This window comes from Podarcis cretensis, assembly GCF_951804945.1.
Source record: "Podarcis cretensis genome assembly, chromosome: 16".
NCBI classification, from domain to species: Eukaryota; Metazoa; Chordata; class Lepidosauria; order Squamata; family Lacertidae; genus Podarcis; species Podarcis cretensis.
In genome coordinates, this window is record NC_137186.1 from 20,144,251 (window position 1) to 20,160,472 (window position 16,222).

The window sequence follows — 16,222 nt, forward strand, 5'->3', positions numbered from 1 at the left end:
ATCTGTCCAATTGCCAAGAAAATCCAACACAGCCGTGTTTGATTTCGAAAGAGGAAAGTTCCTCAAAATGAGGAAATTGGTTAAAAAAGGAAGTTGAAGGGCAGAGCCAAGAGGGTCAAATCACTATAAAATGCTTGAAAGTTGTTTAAAATGGAGGGGGTGTGCTAGCTGCCACCCCCCAAAAAAAAATCATTGCCAAATGAAAGTTAGAGAATGACAATATGGCCTTGTAGACTCCAATACCCAAGGAGGCATGTTTTATAACCGTGATTTTCAAGGGTTCTGAAATACACAGAGACCCCACCATAACCACAGGACCCCCACTCTTCAGAAAATCACCCTTCTACTTGCGGAGGTGGGTCAGAATGGGGGTGGGGTAGCACAGTTGCCCATTCCATGGCATGTTCTATATACTAATGCAAAATGCATGAGAAGTACTAATCTGTGATAGGTAAAGGGGCCCCTGACCATTAGGTCCAGTTGTGACCGACTCTGGGGTTGTGGCGCTCATCTTGCTCTTTAGGCCGAGGGAGCCGGCGTTTGTCCGCAGACAGCTTCTGGGTCATGTGGCCAGCATGACTAAGCCACTTCTGGCAAACCAGAGCAGCACACGGAAACACCGTTTACCTTCCCGCCGGAGCGGTACCTATTTATCTACTTGCACTTTGATGTGCTTTCGAAATGCTAGGTTGGCAGGAGCTGGGACTGAACAACGGGAGCTCACCCCGTTGCGGGGATTCGAACCGCTGACCTTCTGATCGGCAAGTCCTAGGCTCTGTGGTTTAACCCACAGCGCCACCCGTGTCCCCACTAATCTGTGAAGCAGCAGCAAAATTGGCCAGTGTGGTTTTGGACTGCATTAACAGAGCACCTCCTTTGTGTGTGGACTCTCCCAGGTTCAGTCCCTGGCATCTCACAGGTAGGTCTGAAACCTTGGCGAGCCACTCTCAGCCGGCCAGTGTAGACAACAGAGAGAGATGGACCCGTGGATCTTGACTCCTGCTTCCGATGTTCTTTAAGTGACAGGAAGCAAGAATACCGTGTCCAGTTTAAGACACCTGGAGATGTGGGGAAATTGATCCTGAGACATCCCATATGCAAGGCTCTTTGACTATGGTGGGGAAACACTAGCTGGCTGGAGCTCTCGTGTTGTTTTTTGCCCAGCGCTACCCGCAGAAGCCTGGGATTGAGCCGGAGACCCCCCCCCCTTCCCCCGTCCAAAAAGGGTCCGTTGTGCTCTTCTTGCGTCCTTTCTGGGCATAGAAGCGCACTCTTGCTGAGGATGGATGCCATGAGTTGTGCAAAGTTAGACGGCGCGCCCGGGAAGCCGAGCTGCGAGGGTTAAAGCAGCTGTGCGTCACGGCGAGAAGGAACCGGTTGCCGCACCTGGGGGTGAGGCCAGCTCACCTGGGACAGGTGAGCAGAGGCTGCTGGCTCGCTTGCTGGCCGAGGGAAGGGCCGGGCCGGGCCGGGCCGTCGAGGATGGCGCTGTGTCCGGCCGTGCCGCCGTCGTGGCGCTACGGGTTGCTGCTGGGAGCCTACGGGCTCTTCCTGCTGGTGGGCGCCGCCGTCTTCGCGGGCCTGGAGGGGCCTCCCGAGCGAGCCCTGCTGGCCGCCCTGCACGACGCCCGCGCCCGCCTGCTGGCCGAGCACCGCGCGTGCCTGTCGGAGGAGAGGCTGGCCGGCCTCCTGGAGCGCCTCCTCGACGCCGGCAACTACGGCGTCTCCGGCCTGGGCAACGTCTCCGGAGACGAGAACTGGGAGTTCACCTCGGCGCTCTTCTTCACCGCCAGCGTCCTCACCACAACAGGTAGGTCGTCGAGCTCAGCCCGGGGGGCGTCCCTTTCCTTTTGGAGCGGCGCAGGCAGAAAACCAACCGGGAGGGACTCCAGCTTCCCTAGGCTGCCCAAGCACACAGCTCCCTGATCCAGCCTCAGGCTGTGAGCAGCAAGGATGGAGGAACCGTCCTGACCGCCCAGGTGCTGGGAGGGGAGCCACTGTGGTGCAGCTGTTACAGGGTTGGACTAGGACCTGAGAGACCAGGGTTCAAATCCCCACTTGGCCATGAAGCTCGCGGGGTGACCGTGGGCCAGTCAATTGCCTCTCAGTCTGGTTGTTGTGGGCATTAAATGGAAAGGAGGAGAACCATGTACACCTCTTTGAGCTCCTTGGAGGAAAAGATGGGACAAAAAGGCATGTACACCACATACATTGACTCAAGCCTTTATAAACAAAACAAAAGTATTATCAGTCATTTATATCTTGCCAGGACTTTGCAATCAGTGTAAACATAACATGGGTATAAAATGTGCCAGCACTAAAACTGAAGAGCAAATACAAATGCCAGTAAAAACCAAGACCATAAATAAAAACAGCTGTGTGGAGAAGGGTTTCCTCCACTGGATAGCTCAGCTGGCTAGAGCATAGTGTTGATAATGCCACCATTGTGGGTTCGATTCCTGTATGGGACAGCAGCATGTTTCTGCATTGCAGGTGGTTGGACTAGATGATCCTCAGGGTCCCTTCCAACTCTACAATTCCAGACCTTCCAAGTGTCCCTATTTTCCAGGGACGTCCCTGATTTAGAGAAGCCATCCTGGTTTGATTTGATCCTGGAATGTCCCACTTGGAATGTCTAAGGTAAAGGTAAAGGTACCCCTGCCCGTACGGGCCAGTCTTGACAGATTGGGGTTGTGCGCCCATCTCACTCTAGAGGCCGGGAGCCAGTGCTGTCCACAGACACTTCCGGGTCACGTGGCCAGCGTGACAAGCTGCATCTGGCGAGCCAGCGCAGCACACGGAACGCCGTTTACCTTCCCACTGGTAAGCGGTCCCTATTTATCTACTTGCACCCGGGGGTGCTTTCGAACTGCTAGGTTGGCAGGCGCTGGGACCAAACGACAGGAGCGCACCCCGCCGTGGGGATTCGAACTGCCGACCATGCAATCGGCAAGTCCTAGGCGCTGAGGTTTTACCCACAGCGCCACCCGCATCCCCTTGGAATGTCTACCACAGGCTAAACATAATGTCTTCCGCAGACTAAACATAACCAGCTCTATTCCACACAATAGTTCGTTTCCAGACCCCCCACTTGCCTGGCTGCCCTCCTCTGGACGTGCTCCAGTTTGTCAAGACCCTTCACAAAATGTGGTGCCCAGAACAGCACTCGCGATGCAGCCTGACCCAGCACAGAATAGGGTGCCACACTTATTTCTCGTGATCCTGCCTAACCATGTGTATCTAGGAATACGCCCTGATTCCAACTCTTAAAGGCAGTGAGCCATCAGGTCGCCATGGGCTAATAGTCATGAAAAGCCTTTATTATCCTAGAGGGCACGTTTGATTCTCAGTGTCAGGATAACGCAGAACAATAGTACACTGCATTACCGTTCCACAAAACAAATTAGAATGGAGGTTGCTCTTTCCTGGCTAAAACACACCCATTTTGTGTTCCTTTTTCAAACTGGGTACATCCATGGATGAGCTTTGTTTGGACATGTTATTCCGCCTTTCCAGAAAACATGAGCAAATACGTTCTTTGCAAATTATGAGCAGAGTTCCCAATCTGTTAACAATCCATAGAAACGGTGGCCTGGGGTGGCACCTTAATCACGTGCAGAGGTCAGGGAATAGCATTTTTCCTGTGCCATAATGAAACTTCTTCTGCAAGTGCTGATCCTTAGATAGCCAAAAACTCTATCACACTCCTACAGAAGGATGGGAATTGTGGTGCCAAGCAGGTGGAATGCCCCTGGTTGGGGAAGGCGACTTTATTTCAAAAGAAAGAACCGGGTGCAGGAGATGGTTGTGTTCAGAAAGTACAACTGGCCATTGGTGCCTGCAATCCCCTGTGCTTTAGCCAGCACAGTTTGGTTTAATGGTGGCATCAGGTAGGCAGTCCCACCTCACCTGCGAAAATGGTCCAAGAGGCTTGGAGGAAGTCAGGATCCACCCACCAACCAGCTCCAGCTCCCCATCCACAAAGGGGAAATGAGCTTTTGTACGGCAGTAGAGGCGTTAAAATGTGCCCCATGCCTTGTACCAGAGTTATTTATTTAGTTTGTCAAAAGTACTCACTGCAATCAGCTGAATGCAACCAGCCATGCTCTGGGCTCCCCAATCTCTCTCCCCTCCAACGAAAACTAATAAAGGAATAGATGAACAACCTATCCACGTGACACTGATGCAAAACCCCTGCAGGGATACTATGCAAAAGAAGGAAAAATCATTACCCCCCCTTATTTCTCCCACCTCTCTCTCTCTCTCTCCACATGTTTTCTCCTCACGATGCCTATGATAGCAGTATCTTACACCAAACGTAACTGACCTGTAGATAGGAGTCTATGGACTTAAAACAGAGAGACTATATGTACCTTTGTTATCCATGAAAATATTTCAATAACAATAATTTTTAACAACAATATTATAGCTAATAAGTGAGCAAAATCCCTGAGCAGAAGCAGGCCAGCTTTGGAGGAGCAGGGGGTTGCAAACTGCCCAAAGTCATTGCAAATGCAAAGAGGGGAGAAAGGGCAATGTGCCCATTCGATCCAGTGCTGCCTATTCTGACTGGCAGCAGCTGTCCCGGCTGCCAGGTCCTGAGAATTTCCTTTCCGCCTCCCTGCTCCTTTGAACAAAGTCAAAACTCCTGCATGCAAAGTGGGACCGCTGTCACTTAAGTTATGGCTCTCCGGAATGACGCTAAACATCAGAAGAAGGTGGTGTTGGTGTTTTGGGGCGACAAATGAATGGTGCTTGTTCCTCCGTATTTTATACTTGCAGCTGAGGATCAGCGGGGCAAAACCAAAAGCAGAAAAGGCCCCACCCTCGTATGACTACAGACGCAAAGATAACACGACCTGGATCAGTTGCCCTTTAACATACTTCAAAATAGTTCTGCACACACAATCAGAATGATTAATGTCTGAGAGGTGGCCTGCCCTGGATGGAATTGCTCTCTACAGGAAGGAGTAAATCTGCAGTTTGGCGTCCTCCTGCACTGTCAATGGAGCCTCAACTGGCCTTGGTGGCTAGAGTGCCTGTTTTCAGCTCTGGCCACTTCACCAGAGGGACAGTCCCAGATTTACAGAAACCATCCTGGTTTTCTGATTTGATCCCAGAATGCCTCCATTTTCCTTAGGACATCCCTATTTTCATTGGAGAAATGTCAGAGGGTATGGTGTTATGCGACTCCCAAGCTAAGGAACTATGAAACTCTACAACCTTTAGAAGACATCTGAGGGCAGCCCTATATAGGAAAGTTTTTTAATGTTTAATGTTTTGTTATGTTTTTTATATATGTTGGAAACAGCCCAGAGTTGATGGGGCAACTCAGTCAGATGGCCGGGGTATAAACAATCAAATTGTGATGATGATGGAATAGGCAGTCCCTATTTTCATTGGAAAAATGTTGGAGGGTATGAAAGACAACTTGGAAACTTCAACTGGTCCAAAAGACAGCAGCCAGATTACTGGTTGGTGTCCTCTTCAGATCTCAGATAGCCCCTGATTCAAAACAGCTGCATTGGTTTCCCGGCCTCATTCAAGGTGCTCACATTAATGCCTTCTCTGGGGGAGCCCCTAAGTTGTGGAACCCTCTCGCCACAGAGATGCGTCTGGTGACTTTGTTATCCAGCTTTCACTGAACACTGAAGACACACCTCTTCATCCTGACCTCTGGCCTCTTGGCACTGTATATTTTAGGAGCCACCTTATTTTTTAATTTTTGTTTTTTTAAAAACTGTTTTTCATATTGTTATAGGGTTGCTATATGTCTGGAATTTCCCGGACGTAGCCAGGATTTGGCTGTCGGAAACAGTGTCCAGGCAGAAATTGCATAACTGTCCCGGACTTCCCATGTTGGAAGTGTAGATTTTGTCTAATTTACTTAAAATAGCTTCATTTGTTGTTGTTGAGATTTTTCAATTTTTTTAAAAAAAGCTCAACAGTTTTGTGACTGTTTGAAATGCGGCAACCCTAATTGTGCATTATTGTGTTTTAATATTAATGATGTTTTTTAATTGTTGTAACCTGCCCTGGGGCTCTAGAGTGACGGGCAGGTTATAAATTATTGTTAATAATTTTTTAAATGGCAGGAGATGCAAAATTGTCTCTAGCCTGTCAGCAAATTGCATAGAGAGACTGTTATTATGCCAGTTCATTCTTCCACAATAAAAAAGCTCAAAAACACTGACATCCTGGAGTTAATCCAGATCACCCTATCTGGAAAATTCACCATACTGACATGCCTAGACTAGTGCTCAGATTACAGAGGAGGCCAGAGCGGCCCATCCCATTTTGCAGAAGACTTTTAGAAAGCTACAGGGAGGCAATGATTTTATTATAACCAGAAGAAGCACTTGGTGTGATGGTCTCTGGCATACCATGCATTTAAAACATCCTTATCCCCAGAGATGCAGTGGCCGGGGGGGGGGGGCGAGGGAGTCAGTGGTTGGGGAAGGTCAAAGGCACATTACTATTTCTGCAGCAGGGACCCTGCCATCACCCTAGAGCCACCAAAACAGTGTGAAAGGGGAGCCCTTTAGCCACTAAGAAGATGCACTCCCATTCATTGTGCTGACCTGGGGTCAATCAAGGTGAAAGGCGGAGAATCAGCCACTGAGGATTGGCTCCTAGAGTCACTCTGGAGAAGGTGCATAGGAAGAACATTGAGGTTGCCTTGTTCTGTGTGCTCCCAAGCTAAGCGTTTAGGAATACTGAAAATGCAAGGGGCTTCTGTTTCAAGAGACTGGCGTGCAAATTCTGTTACGTACACCGAGGAAAACACAACGCGAGTCAATCTGACATAGGCAGCTGCCCCCGCCCCCCAAAATCAATCAAATAAATAAAAACACTTAAGTAAAAGTAGAAACTATAGAAAGATTTTGACAGATTTTTCTGAGCACTTGGGTTCAGAAGAAACTACTTGTTGAGGCATTTTGTTCCAAATCTGCTAGGCAGAGGATGGTGACAGGTGGGTGTCCTGCCCACCACCCAGCATCCATCCTGGCTGCACCCATGCACTCCGAAAGCAGATGTCGGTACGCTCCAAATCAGTTGCACCAAACATAGCAGATCTAGCTGAAAGGCAACACCTGGAGCTCTATCCTCATTCTGTGAGACGTCATCAGAGTTCAAGGACACATTCCCACCAGGAAAAAAACACCCAAGGAAGGTGCAAAGAAGTAGGGTATAGCCTAGCAGGTGGGTCTGGCCTGTGTGAAGGCAGGCCACATAGTGGAGACTCATGCAGCGGCGCCTGTTCCTCTCGCCCACAGGTTATGGACACACGGTCCCTCTCTCGGCTTTGGGCAAAATATTCTGCATCCTGTACTCGCTGCTGGGCATCCCCATGACCCTGTTGCTCCTGGCCTGCCTGCTCCAGCACCTTCTGCCCCTCATCAGCCACCGTCCCGTCCGGTTCATCCAGACACGCTGGGGTTTCCCGCTGGCCCGCGTGGCCCTTGTCCACGCCATGGGGCTGGGGCTGGCCACCCTGGGGCTCTTCATCCTCATCCCTGCCATCTGCTTCTGGGCCTTGGAGGGCAGCTGGAACTTCCTGGAGTCGGTGTATTTCTGCTTCATCTCCCTCAGCACCATCGGCCTGGGAGACTACGTGCCGCGAGGGAGCTCACAGCCGCCTCTGCACGAGCTCTACGAGCTTAGCATCACTTGTAAGTCACTAGGCGGCGCTGCTGCACACTTATTAATTATTATTAATGTGTAATTATAAGATCACTGTTATCTTCTTAGTTACGGAATCTGAGAAGGGGGCATGGCTGCCCCTACCGTGAAGGGACCCTGCATTTCTGAATTTGCCATTGCACTACTGGTTGGGAATAAAGCGTTAAGGTTGAAGGTTTAGGCTTCAAGGAAAACTTCCTTCCAAGTCTCTCCCTCCCTCCCTCCCTCCCTCCCTCCCTCTCTCTCTGGTCAGGCATTTAAACTAGCCAGAAGCTGTTCAAATCCCCACTTAGCTAATGGGCTCGACCAAGCAGATGGGCTCAGATTCCTGCTTAGTTTGTAAAATGGGGACTATTGACCTTCCGCAGCGTTTGAAACAGAAGTGGAAGCAACTTTCACAATGCACTTTTTGCAGCAGATGCGAGCTAGAATGTTGTTGTTGTTGTTGTTCCGCCCTTCATTCATAAGAGTTCAAGGCTGTTCACTGAATCAAACGCAGGATAAAAATAAGTAAATAAGTAAAACAAAACAGCAAAACAATAACCTCCCCCTTCCCACAGACACATTTAAAAGGTAAAGGTAAAGGTACTCCTGCCCGTACGGGCCAGTCTTGACAGACTCTGGGGTTGTGCGCCCATCTCACTTAAGAGGCCAGGGGCCAGCGCTGTCCTGAGACACTTCCGGGTCACGTGGCCAGCGTGACATCGCTGCTCTGGCGAGCCAGAGCCGCACACGGAAACGCCGTTTACCTTCCCGCTGGTAAGCGGTCCCTATTTATCTACTTGCACCCGGAGGTGCTTTCGAACTGCTAGGTTGGCAGGCGCTGGGACCGAGCAGCGGGAGCGCACCCCGCCGCAGGGATTCGAACCGCCGACCTTTCGATCGGCAAGTCCTAGGCGCTGAGGCTTTAACCCACAGCGCCACCTGCGTCCCTACAGACACATTTAAAAGGGTATAAAATATTAATCAGCCAAAGGCCTGGTTGAAGAGCAACGTTTTTGCTCGGTGCCTAAAAATATATAAAGAAGGCGGCAAGTGAACCTAGATGCAATGTTGTCTCTGCCCCAAATGGCTTACAATCTGGATTAAGACCTCCATAGCAAACGTGGGGTCTGAGGTAGGGGAGACATGGGGAGGCTGGCCATGAGAGAAGCAGTCAAGAGGGTGGGTAGGTAGGTAGGTGAGGCATGGGGAGGAGGTCAAAGGGAGAAATGAAAGGGGAGGCAAGGTACGAAATATTGTCAAATGGGGGAACTGAAACAATGAGGACTAGTAGCTTGGTTTCTGGTGGAAAGGGCCTATAAAGGGGGGCATCGTGATTAGGAAATGCTACGACCATGCCCAAGATCAGGTGGGGAGATTTTTAAAAAAATAATGCTGCTCCTCCCTCACTGACCTTTATCTTCACACACACACCAGGCTATCTCCTTGTTGGCTTATTGGCCATGCTTGTGACTCTTGAGACGGCCTATCAGCTACAGGAAGTCCGGGGTTTTGTGCGTTTCTTCGCTCCTGCCAGTGACCCACCCCAGGAGGACGACGACCGTCTGGAGATCTTGGCCAGAGACCAGCTTGCCTTGGCCACAGTGTCTGGTTCCACTTCCCAAGATGTGCCTATGGAAAGAGGTGCCTCTTGACATCTCCTGGGGGGAGCCAACCCTCCCCCAGTCATCGTTGGTTTTAACTGGTGTCTCTGTTGATGGATGCTTGTCTTTATTTGCGTTCTTGCTATTTTATTGTATTGTATTTTATTATATTTGTATTGTTGTTGTTGTTAACTGAACTGCTCCAAGCACCATTTGGCAGAAAGGCAGGGTGCAAATTTAACTGATGTAAAATTTGCACCCTACAGAGGAAGATTACATGTGATAGAGAAGAATGCAGAGGAAGCAAAAGGCTTTGCAGCGCATGGAGAAGCCACAAGTAAAAAGCCCTTATTTTCTCTATGTGGGAAAGGGAGAACAAACAGCAAGAACTGTACCCTCTCCTCAAATGCAGCACTTTGTGATTCTGTGGGATGACTCCATTCAAGCATGGTTGATCTATGTCCACTCGCTCTTCTAAAAAGATGAATCCAGGAAGCAGTGCAAATTTGACACCACCTGCTAGACTCACATAGAACTCTCCTTCGTTCTTTCTTGGTCCACATTCACAACATAAGTAAAAAGCACCACGATGCCACTTGGCTTCCCCCAGAGAATTCTGGGAGCTGTAGATTGTTAAGGGTGAAAAGAGGAGACCCCCATTACCCTCACAGTGCTGCAATTCCCAGAGTGGTTTATCAATCAACCCCTCTTCCCAGGAATGATGAGAATTGTACCGTAGTTATGGGAGGGGAATACAGGCCTCCTAAACTCTCAGCATCTTTAACAAACTACAGCTCCCATGATTCTTTGGGGGAAGTCACAGCTTTTAAAGTGGTATCTTAGTGCTTTAAGCATATGGTGTGAATGTGCCCCCCCCCTCCCAGCACATTAGAACTTAAGAGATGCAGTAGCCATGAAAATCCCTCAACATGCACAGCTATTAGGCTGCACCACACATAGTAATTTTTAAAAGCTTCCACACATACAAGGAAGGAAAGCTGTGGTTTGGATGGGGAGGCCTTGTATGTTCCTCCCAGTCGATTTTGAGATGTTTCCCACTCTGGGTATATTTAGCCTGGAAAAGAGGAGACTGAGAGGAGATATGAGAGCCATCTTCAAATATCTCAAAGGATGCTGCGTGCAAGAGGGAATAAGCTTGTTTTCTCCTGCTCTGGAGGGTAGGACCCAAACCAAGAAAGGAGATTCTGACTAAACATCAGGAAGAACTTTCTGACAGTGGAACGGTCTCCCTCGGGAGGTGGTGGACTCTCCTTCCCTGGAGGTCTTTAAGGAGAGGATGGATGGTCGTCTGTCTGGGATGCTTTAGCTGAGATTCCTGCTTTGCAGGGGGTTGGAGTAGAGGACCCGGCCAATGATTCTGTGATGATGCTGTCCTTCCACTGTGAGAGGCAGGGTGTAGTGTGGAGACTGCTGTTGTGCTCAGGCCCTGCTTGTGGGCTTCTTGGAGACAGAAGGTTGGCCACTGGAAGAACAGAGTGCTAGGCTGAATGGGCCTTTAGTGTGATACATCAAGGCTCCTCTTTTTATGGCCACTACTTTCTGGAGGCCTGCATCACAGACAAGAACCATTTTCAAGGACCACTCTCCCTTTATGTATCGTTGTCAGCAACACTGGTACTTAAAATATAAGAATATATTTTTCCTATTCTTTTTTTAAAAAATTATTTTTACCCCACCCTGAGGTCCTTTGGGAGGAAGGGTGGGAGAACTAAATAAATGAGTGGTGATTTTGGAAACCACCCAGAGAATGTTGGGTTTGGGGGCAGCACAGAAAGGCAGTTAAATAAATAGTCTGTGTGACTCTTTCAGAGGAGGGCAGTTCCCTTGCAGCAATCGGTGAGGGTCGCAATCCATTGGCAGAGGAGAAAGAGGGTTAGAGTAATGAGTTCTCACTTATTTATACAGCTTACACAGTCAATTAGCACAAAGATGAGATTAGACAACGAGTGGAAAAAAGCTGACTGATTGTAACAAGCCAGGAGCGAAAACTGGAGGTAGTACAGCCCACTTCCTAGAAGTCTTTGCTCCTGCCTAGTCAAGGGACAAGGGCTGTTTCCCAACCCAGTGCCTGCATGATGCCAGAAATAAACGTCCCTGCCATCTCTATTGCCCCTTGCCCTCTTTCCCGTATTCTCTACCCCATTTTCTCTGATTCCTGCTTATTTATGTACCTAGTCAAGGTAAAGGGACCCCTGACCATTAGGTCTAGTCGTGACCGACTCTGGGGTTGCTCATCTTGCTTTATTGGCCGAGGGAGCCGGCGTACAGCTTCCGGGTCATGTGGCCAGCATAACTAAGCCACTTCTGGTGAACCAGAGCAGTGCACGGAAATGCCATTTACCTTCCTGCCTGAGTGGTACCAATTTATCTACTTGCACTTTGACGTGCTTTCGAACTGCTAGGTTGGCAGGAGCAGGGACCGAGCAACGGGAGCTCACCCCGTTGCAGGGATTCAAACCGCTGACCTTCTGATCGGCAAGTCCTAGTCTCTGTGGTTTAACCCACAGCGCCACCCGCATCCCCATTTATGTACCTAATTCCCTTTATACCCAGTCTTTCCTCCAAGAAGCTTAAGGTAGCACACATGGTTCCTATCTCCCTGCCTACCAAACTGTTTTCTTCATCCTTTCGACAACTCTGTCAGGTAGGTTACACTAAAACAGGGAATGCCAACCTTTTTAGTTCAGTGGGCACATTTGGAGTAAATAAGGGCCCCCTCTGTTCACTTCCCCGCCCCCTACAGAGTAAGTGCATACAAACAAACTTAACTTTCCCCAAAGGATCTGTGTTAAAGGTGTATCCAGTAATCTGAGCCCTGAAAAACATGCCAAAGTTCAGAAGGAAGTGGGAAAGAGCCCCACTTCCTCCTTCAGCTCTAGGTACTTTTTCGAGGGAGAAAAAGGTAACCAGCCTCACGACCTCATGTCCAAGGGGGTACTAAGTGAGGGTTGGCATGCTCAGAGGCTTTGTGAGCACCACAGGACCTCAAAAGTGTCGCATATTTTGGTGACCCCCCTGGGCTAAAAGTTGCTGAATGGCTCAAGGTTACAGAGTAAGCTCCACAACCGACTAGGGATTTGAATTGTAGTTCCTCAGACCTTTGTGCAATACCGCCATACCTTTAGGCCTTCGTTCTGATAAGCGCATGGCCTTCCTGCTTACTTTGTTCTAACAGCATATAGCATTTCCTGTTCTTTTGATACCCCTACCAAGCTCTCAGTTGCCACACGGAAGGGGGACTGTTCACCAACGTTCTATAGCTATACCTCACAGCAAGTGTTCAAAGACTTTCTGTGACAGAAGGGCAGCTCAGCCAATGGCCACGAAGCAGCAGGCGATTTCCAGTATGTATCACGAACACACCACAAACTACCTTCCTCACGCACCTTGTGTCTTTTGATGTATTTATTTCAAACTCTGGTACAAATTTAGTGCAAATAACCAGGGAGGGACTGGGCTGAGGGGGAGGTGCAAAACTGGGGGGGGGGCAGAGGGAAGTTGGCCACTGTCACATCTGGCTTTAGGAGTATTCAAGGCACTTTGTGGCTTTTGTACCATCGACCAACAACAAACATTGATCATTAAAAAATAATAATAATAGAGCCAAATAAACTTTGTAAAAATGGCAGAGGTGAGGAGGAGGCACCCGTTTTCAAACCCAAAAGAGCAGCTCACATGCATGTGCACACACACAAAAATCACAATACACACACAAATAAATATCGTTCCTAAAATTTGGAGTGTGAATTTGAAAAGCTGATTTCTTCCCTCTCCAGGTAAACCAGGGTACATGGGCACTGCCCTTTAAAAGTGGCATCTTCTCTGGGGAGGGCATGGACATAGGGCAAGAGAAAGAAAGAAGAGTTTGGGCGATCTCCCTTGCCCCAGTAGGGGAAAACAAACAAACAAACACACACACACACCCCTCTTTGGCATGAGCAGTCAAGCAGCTGCGCCCCCCCCCCCAGAGGACTGTGGGCAATGACGTGCTCCAGCAAGGCTGTGGCATGGCAGGCGAGGCCCTCCCAATGGCTAGTGGGGATTTAGGGCTGGGGTTGCCTTTGGAGTGGCAGAAGTGCTCTCGTGTGCTGTGCCTCCTGCCATCCCATGTATGGGGGAGTGCGGGTAGAAGAGGCAAGTTGCACCAGCCCATCTCAGCTGACACGGCACTTCTCCTTGCGGCTGAGCTTGTGGCGTCTCTGCTGCAGTCCCCGTTCCAACCGGGCGTCCTCTTCCAGAGCTCTAAAGTGGTGTTGGAGGGGGGCAGGCGGAAATGGGGAAGAACAACAATGGAAAAGCAGCATTAGTGGGTAGAAAGTAGAGCCAGGTCACCAACAACTGGTTGAGCCCTGCCACACTCCATAAGTAACTATCAAGAGCCCTGCTGGCCAATGGCCCGTCTAGTCTAGCATCCTGTTCTCACAGTGGCCAATCACATGCCCCAAATGGGAAACCGACAGGCAGGACCTCAGTGCAACAGCGACTCTCCCCACTTGTGGTTTCCAGCATTCACTGAACACAGTGAACGCCATTTCTGAGCAAATGCGATGCAGAGAGGATCACACTTTTTAATCGTTGCACCACTTCCATTTATCAGCAAACTGCCATCCTTCTGAACATTAAAAGGTAAAGGTACCCCTGCTCGTACGGGCCAGTCTTGACAGACTCTGGGGTTGTGCGCCCATCTCACTTAAGAGGCCAGGGGCCAGCGCTGTCTGGAGACACTTCCGGGTCACGTGGCCAGCGTGACATCGCTGCTCTGGCCAGAGCCAGAGCCAGAGCCAGAGCCAGAGCCGCACACGGAAACGCCGTTTACCTTCCCGCTGGTAAGCGGTCCCTATTTATCTACTTGCACCCGGAGGTGCTTTCGAACTGCTAGGTTGGCAGGCGCTGGGACCGAGCAGCGGGAGCGCACCCCGCCGCAGGGATTCGAACCGCCGACCTTTCGATCGGCAAGTCCTAGGCGCTGAGGCTTTAACCCACAGCGCCACCTGCGTTCTGAACATTAGCCTTCCTCAACTGGCAACCATCACCTTAAAAGACATGTTTCCCGAGGGAGGCAAGTGTTTTGTTTTGTTTTTAGAAAGGGAGCAAGAACCTGAAGTTTCAAGAGGGGTGGAATTACGTTTGTCCTTCACTCGCTAACAACATTTATCCCCTCCAACCTGCTTCGAAGAAAACCAAAACCAAAAAGAGAATTGGTTCAATGAAATCAATGGAAAAATCAAGGTTCCAGTCCTTACTAGTTTGTAAAACCCTCTCATCCTCCACCTTGATTTTTTAAAACAAATTATTTTAGATGTTCCATTCAGAAACAAACTCTGGTTTCCAATGTTTATATTTGACGGGAACATCAGTGTTTACTGGTGGGGCGGGGCAGGGTAGGGCAGGGCAGGGCACAGGCTGACACAATAGCCAACCTACTTCAATGAAACGAGTCTCTCTAAAAGCTGGCATGATATCCAGGTACCTCATCACCCCTATTATCTTACTATTCTCATTTCTATACTGTAAAATATGCCCAATATTTTAAGAATACTGTATATTAACTCTTCTTGTCAATACAAGTTTCTCTCTGCAGCAAGTTTCTCTCTACACGGCAAGGACAATAGAGAAAATTTAGTGTTACATATTGAGCCTCGAGGACAAGGAGCCAAATGAAATGGGGATTTGTGTGTGTGTGTATGTGTTTGCACAGTACTCCTATTTATAAAGGTCTCCTCCTCTAGTGTCATCACTGTCACCAAACACCCCCCCTCAACCCTTTCCCCAAATCCTGACCAAAGGGTTAATATCTAAAAAGGAAAAATTCCAACGCTCATGCATTCCTGGATCAGGAAATGTGGTTACAAAGGGGAAAGGTACTCTGCACATGTGCAGAGGCACTGGTGCTTTTGCTGTTGCTTGAGTGCTCAGAAAGACCTGGTCCTTGCATCAGGAGTCTAGGAAAGCTTGGGAAATGAGGCTTTTTGGCTGCAAACAGGAGGATTAACAGGCACCAGAGAAGTTCTTACACCAGACGACCCCCAACTTCCATTCTTACACATCTGTAGTCCCTGGTGGGAAGAAAGGTAGCTTCCCCCTTATGCTTTAACTGCCAGCATCCCTCTTCCCTCACACTCCAAAGAAGAGATGAGCCACTCACATCCTCTCTTTGATGTCCAGGTCTCTCACCAGCTCGTCCCTCTGGTTCACCAGTGACACCAGCTCTTCCAGAAGGAGCTGCTCCCGCTGCTGTTGAGCTTCTGTTTTGAGCCAGTCTGGAGTGGGGAGAGGCATAGCAAGAAAGGCTGATCCACCTTCCAAACCACAGATACACAAAGCCACGTACAGATGTACATGTATATATTAAAAACCGCAAATAAACCTGGGCGTGCAACACACACACTGTAGGACGATTAAAACATCTGAAGACTGAAGAGAACAATTTTGAAAACAGCAGTAGAGAAAACCAAAACATTGGAATAAAAACCAAGCACAGAATAAATGGCAGAATAAACTTTTTTGTGAAAAAAGGAACACTGAAACAGAACTTTCATTTTGCCACCCTGCCCTGCCGCCAAACTTCCTAGATCTCTCCATACTGCCTTCTTCATCAACATCCCCAGTCGGGAAATGCTCCGGGGGGACAACAGCCCAGCAAACTGGGCATGCTAGAGAAGCACAGACACAGCCTCCCAGGCCCCCTTCCCCTCCAGGCCCCCTTTCCCAGTCCTCCACCCTGGTTTTCAAGTCTTCACCTTCAATAGCCATCATGGCTCTCAGCTCACGGCTCAGGAGTTCAAATCGCCGCTCCAAGTCTTGCTCTTCCATCCTGGAGAAGAAAGGAAGAGGCTGCGTTCAGACACCCAAAAAGTACCAGTAACTCCTCTTAGCAGCAGCTGCTAAGAATTACAATTCCCAGAGTTCCTGGGAAAGAGACACTGGCTGTA

At 49.3% G+C, this 16,222-nt stretch overlaps 2 protein-coding genes across 5 annotated transcripts in view; one reads left to right on the plus strand and one right to left on the minus strand.

Moving 5' to 3' along the window:
* Positions 1–1,467: 1,467 nt before the first annotated feature.
* On the plus strand, positions 1,468–11,396 carry KCNK7 (potassium two pore domain channel subfamily K member 7). The gene is made up of 3 exons (XM_079957107.1): positions 1,468–1,810; positions 7,278–7,673; positions 9,103–11,396. The coding sequence occupies exons 1-3, from the start codon at positions 1,483–1,485 to the stop codon at positions 9,318–9,320; spliced, it is 942 nt and encodes a 313-aa protein (XP_079813233.1). The 5' UTR covers positions 1,468–1,482; the 3' UTR covers positions 9,321–11,396.
* Positions 11,397–12,677: 1,281 nt separating this feature from the next.
* The window catches only part of EHBP1L1 (EH domain binding protein 1 like 1), a 43,521-nt gene continuing 39,976 nt past the window's right edge, over positions 12,678–16,222 (minus strand). For all 4 annotated transcript variants that reach the window (XM_079956350.1, XM_079956349.1, XM_079956352.1 and 1 more), the window contains 3 exons: positions 16,031–16,104; positions 15,436–15,550; positions 12,678–13,532 (listed from right to left, as the gene is read on the minus strand). In XM_079956350.1, the coding sequence (XP_079812476.1) occupies positions 13,445–13,532; positions 15,436–15,550; positions 16,031–16,104 (277 nt within the window). In that variant the 3' untranslated portion in view covers positions 12,678–13,444. The remainder of the gene's footprint in view (positions 13,533–15,435; positions 15,551–16,030; positions 16,105–16,222) is intronic.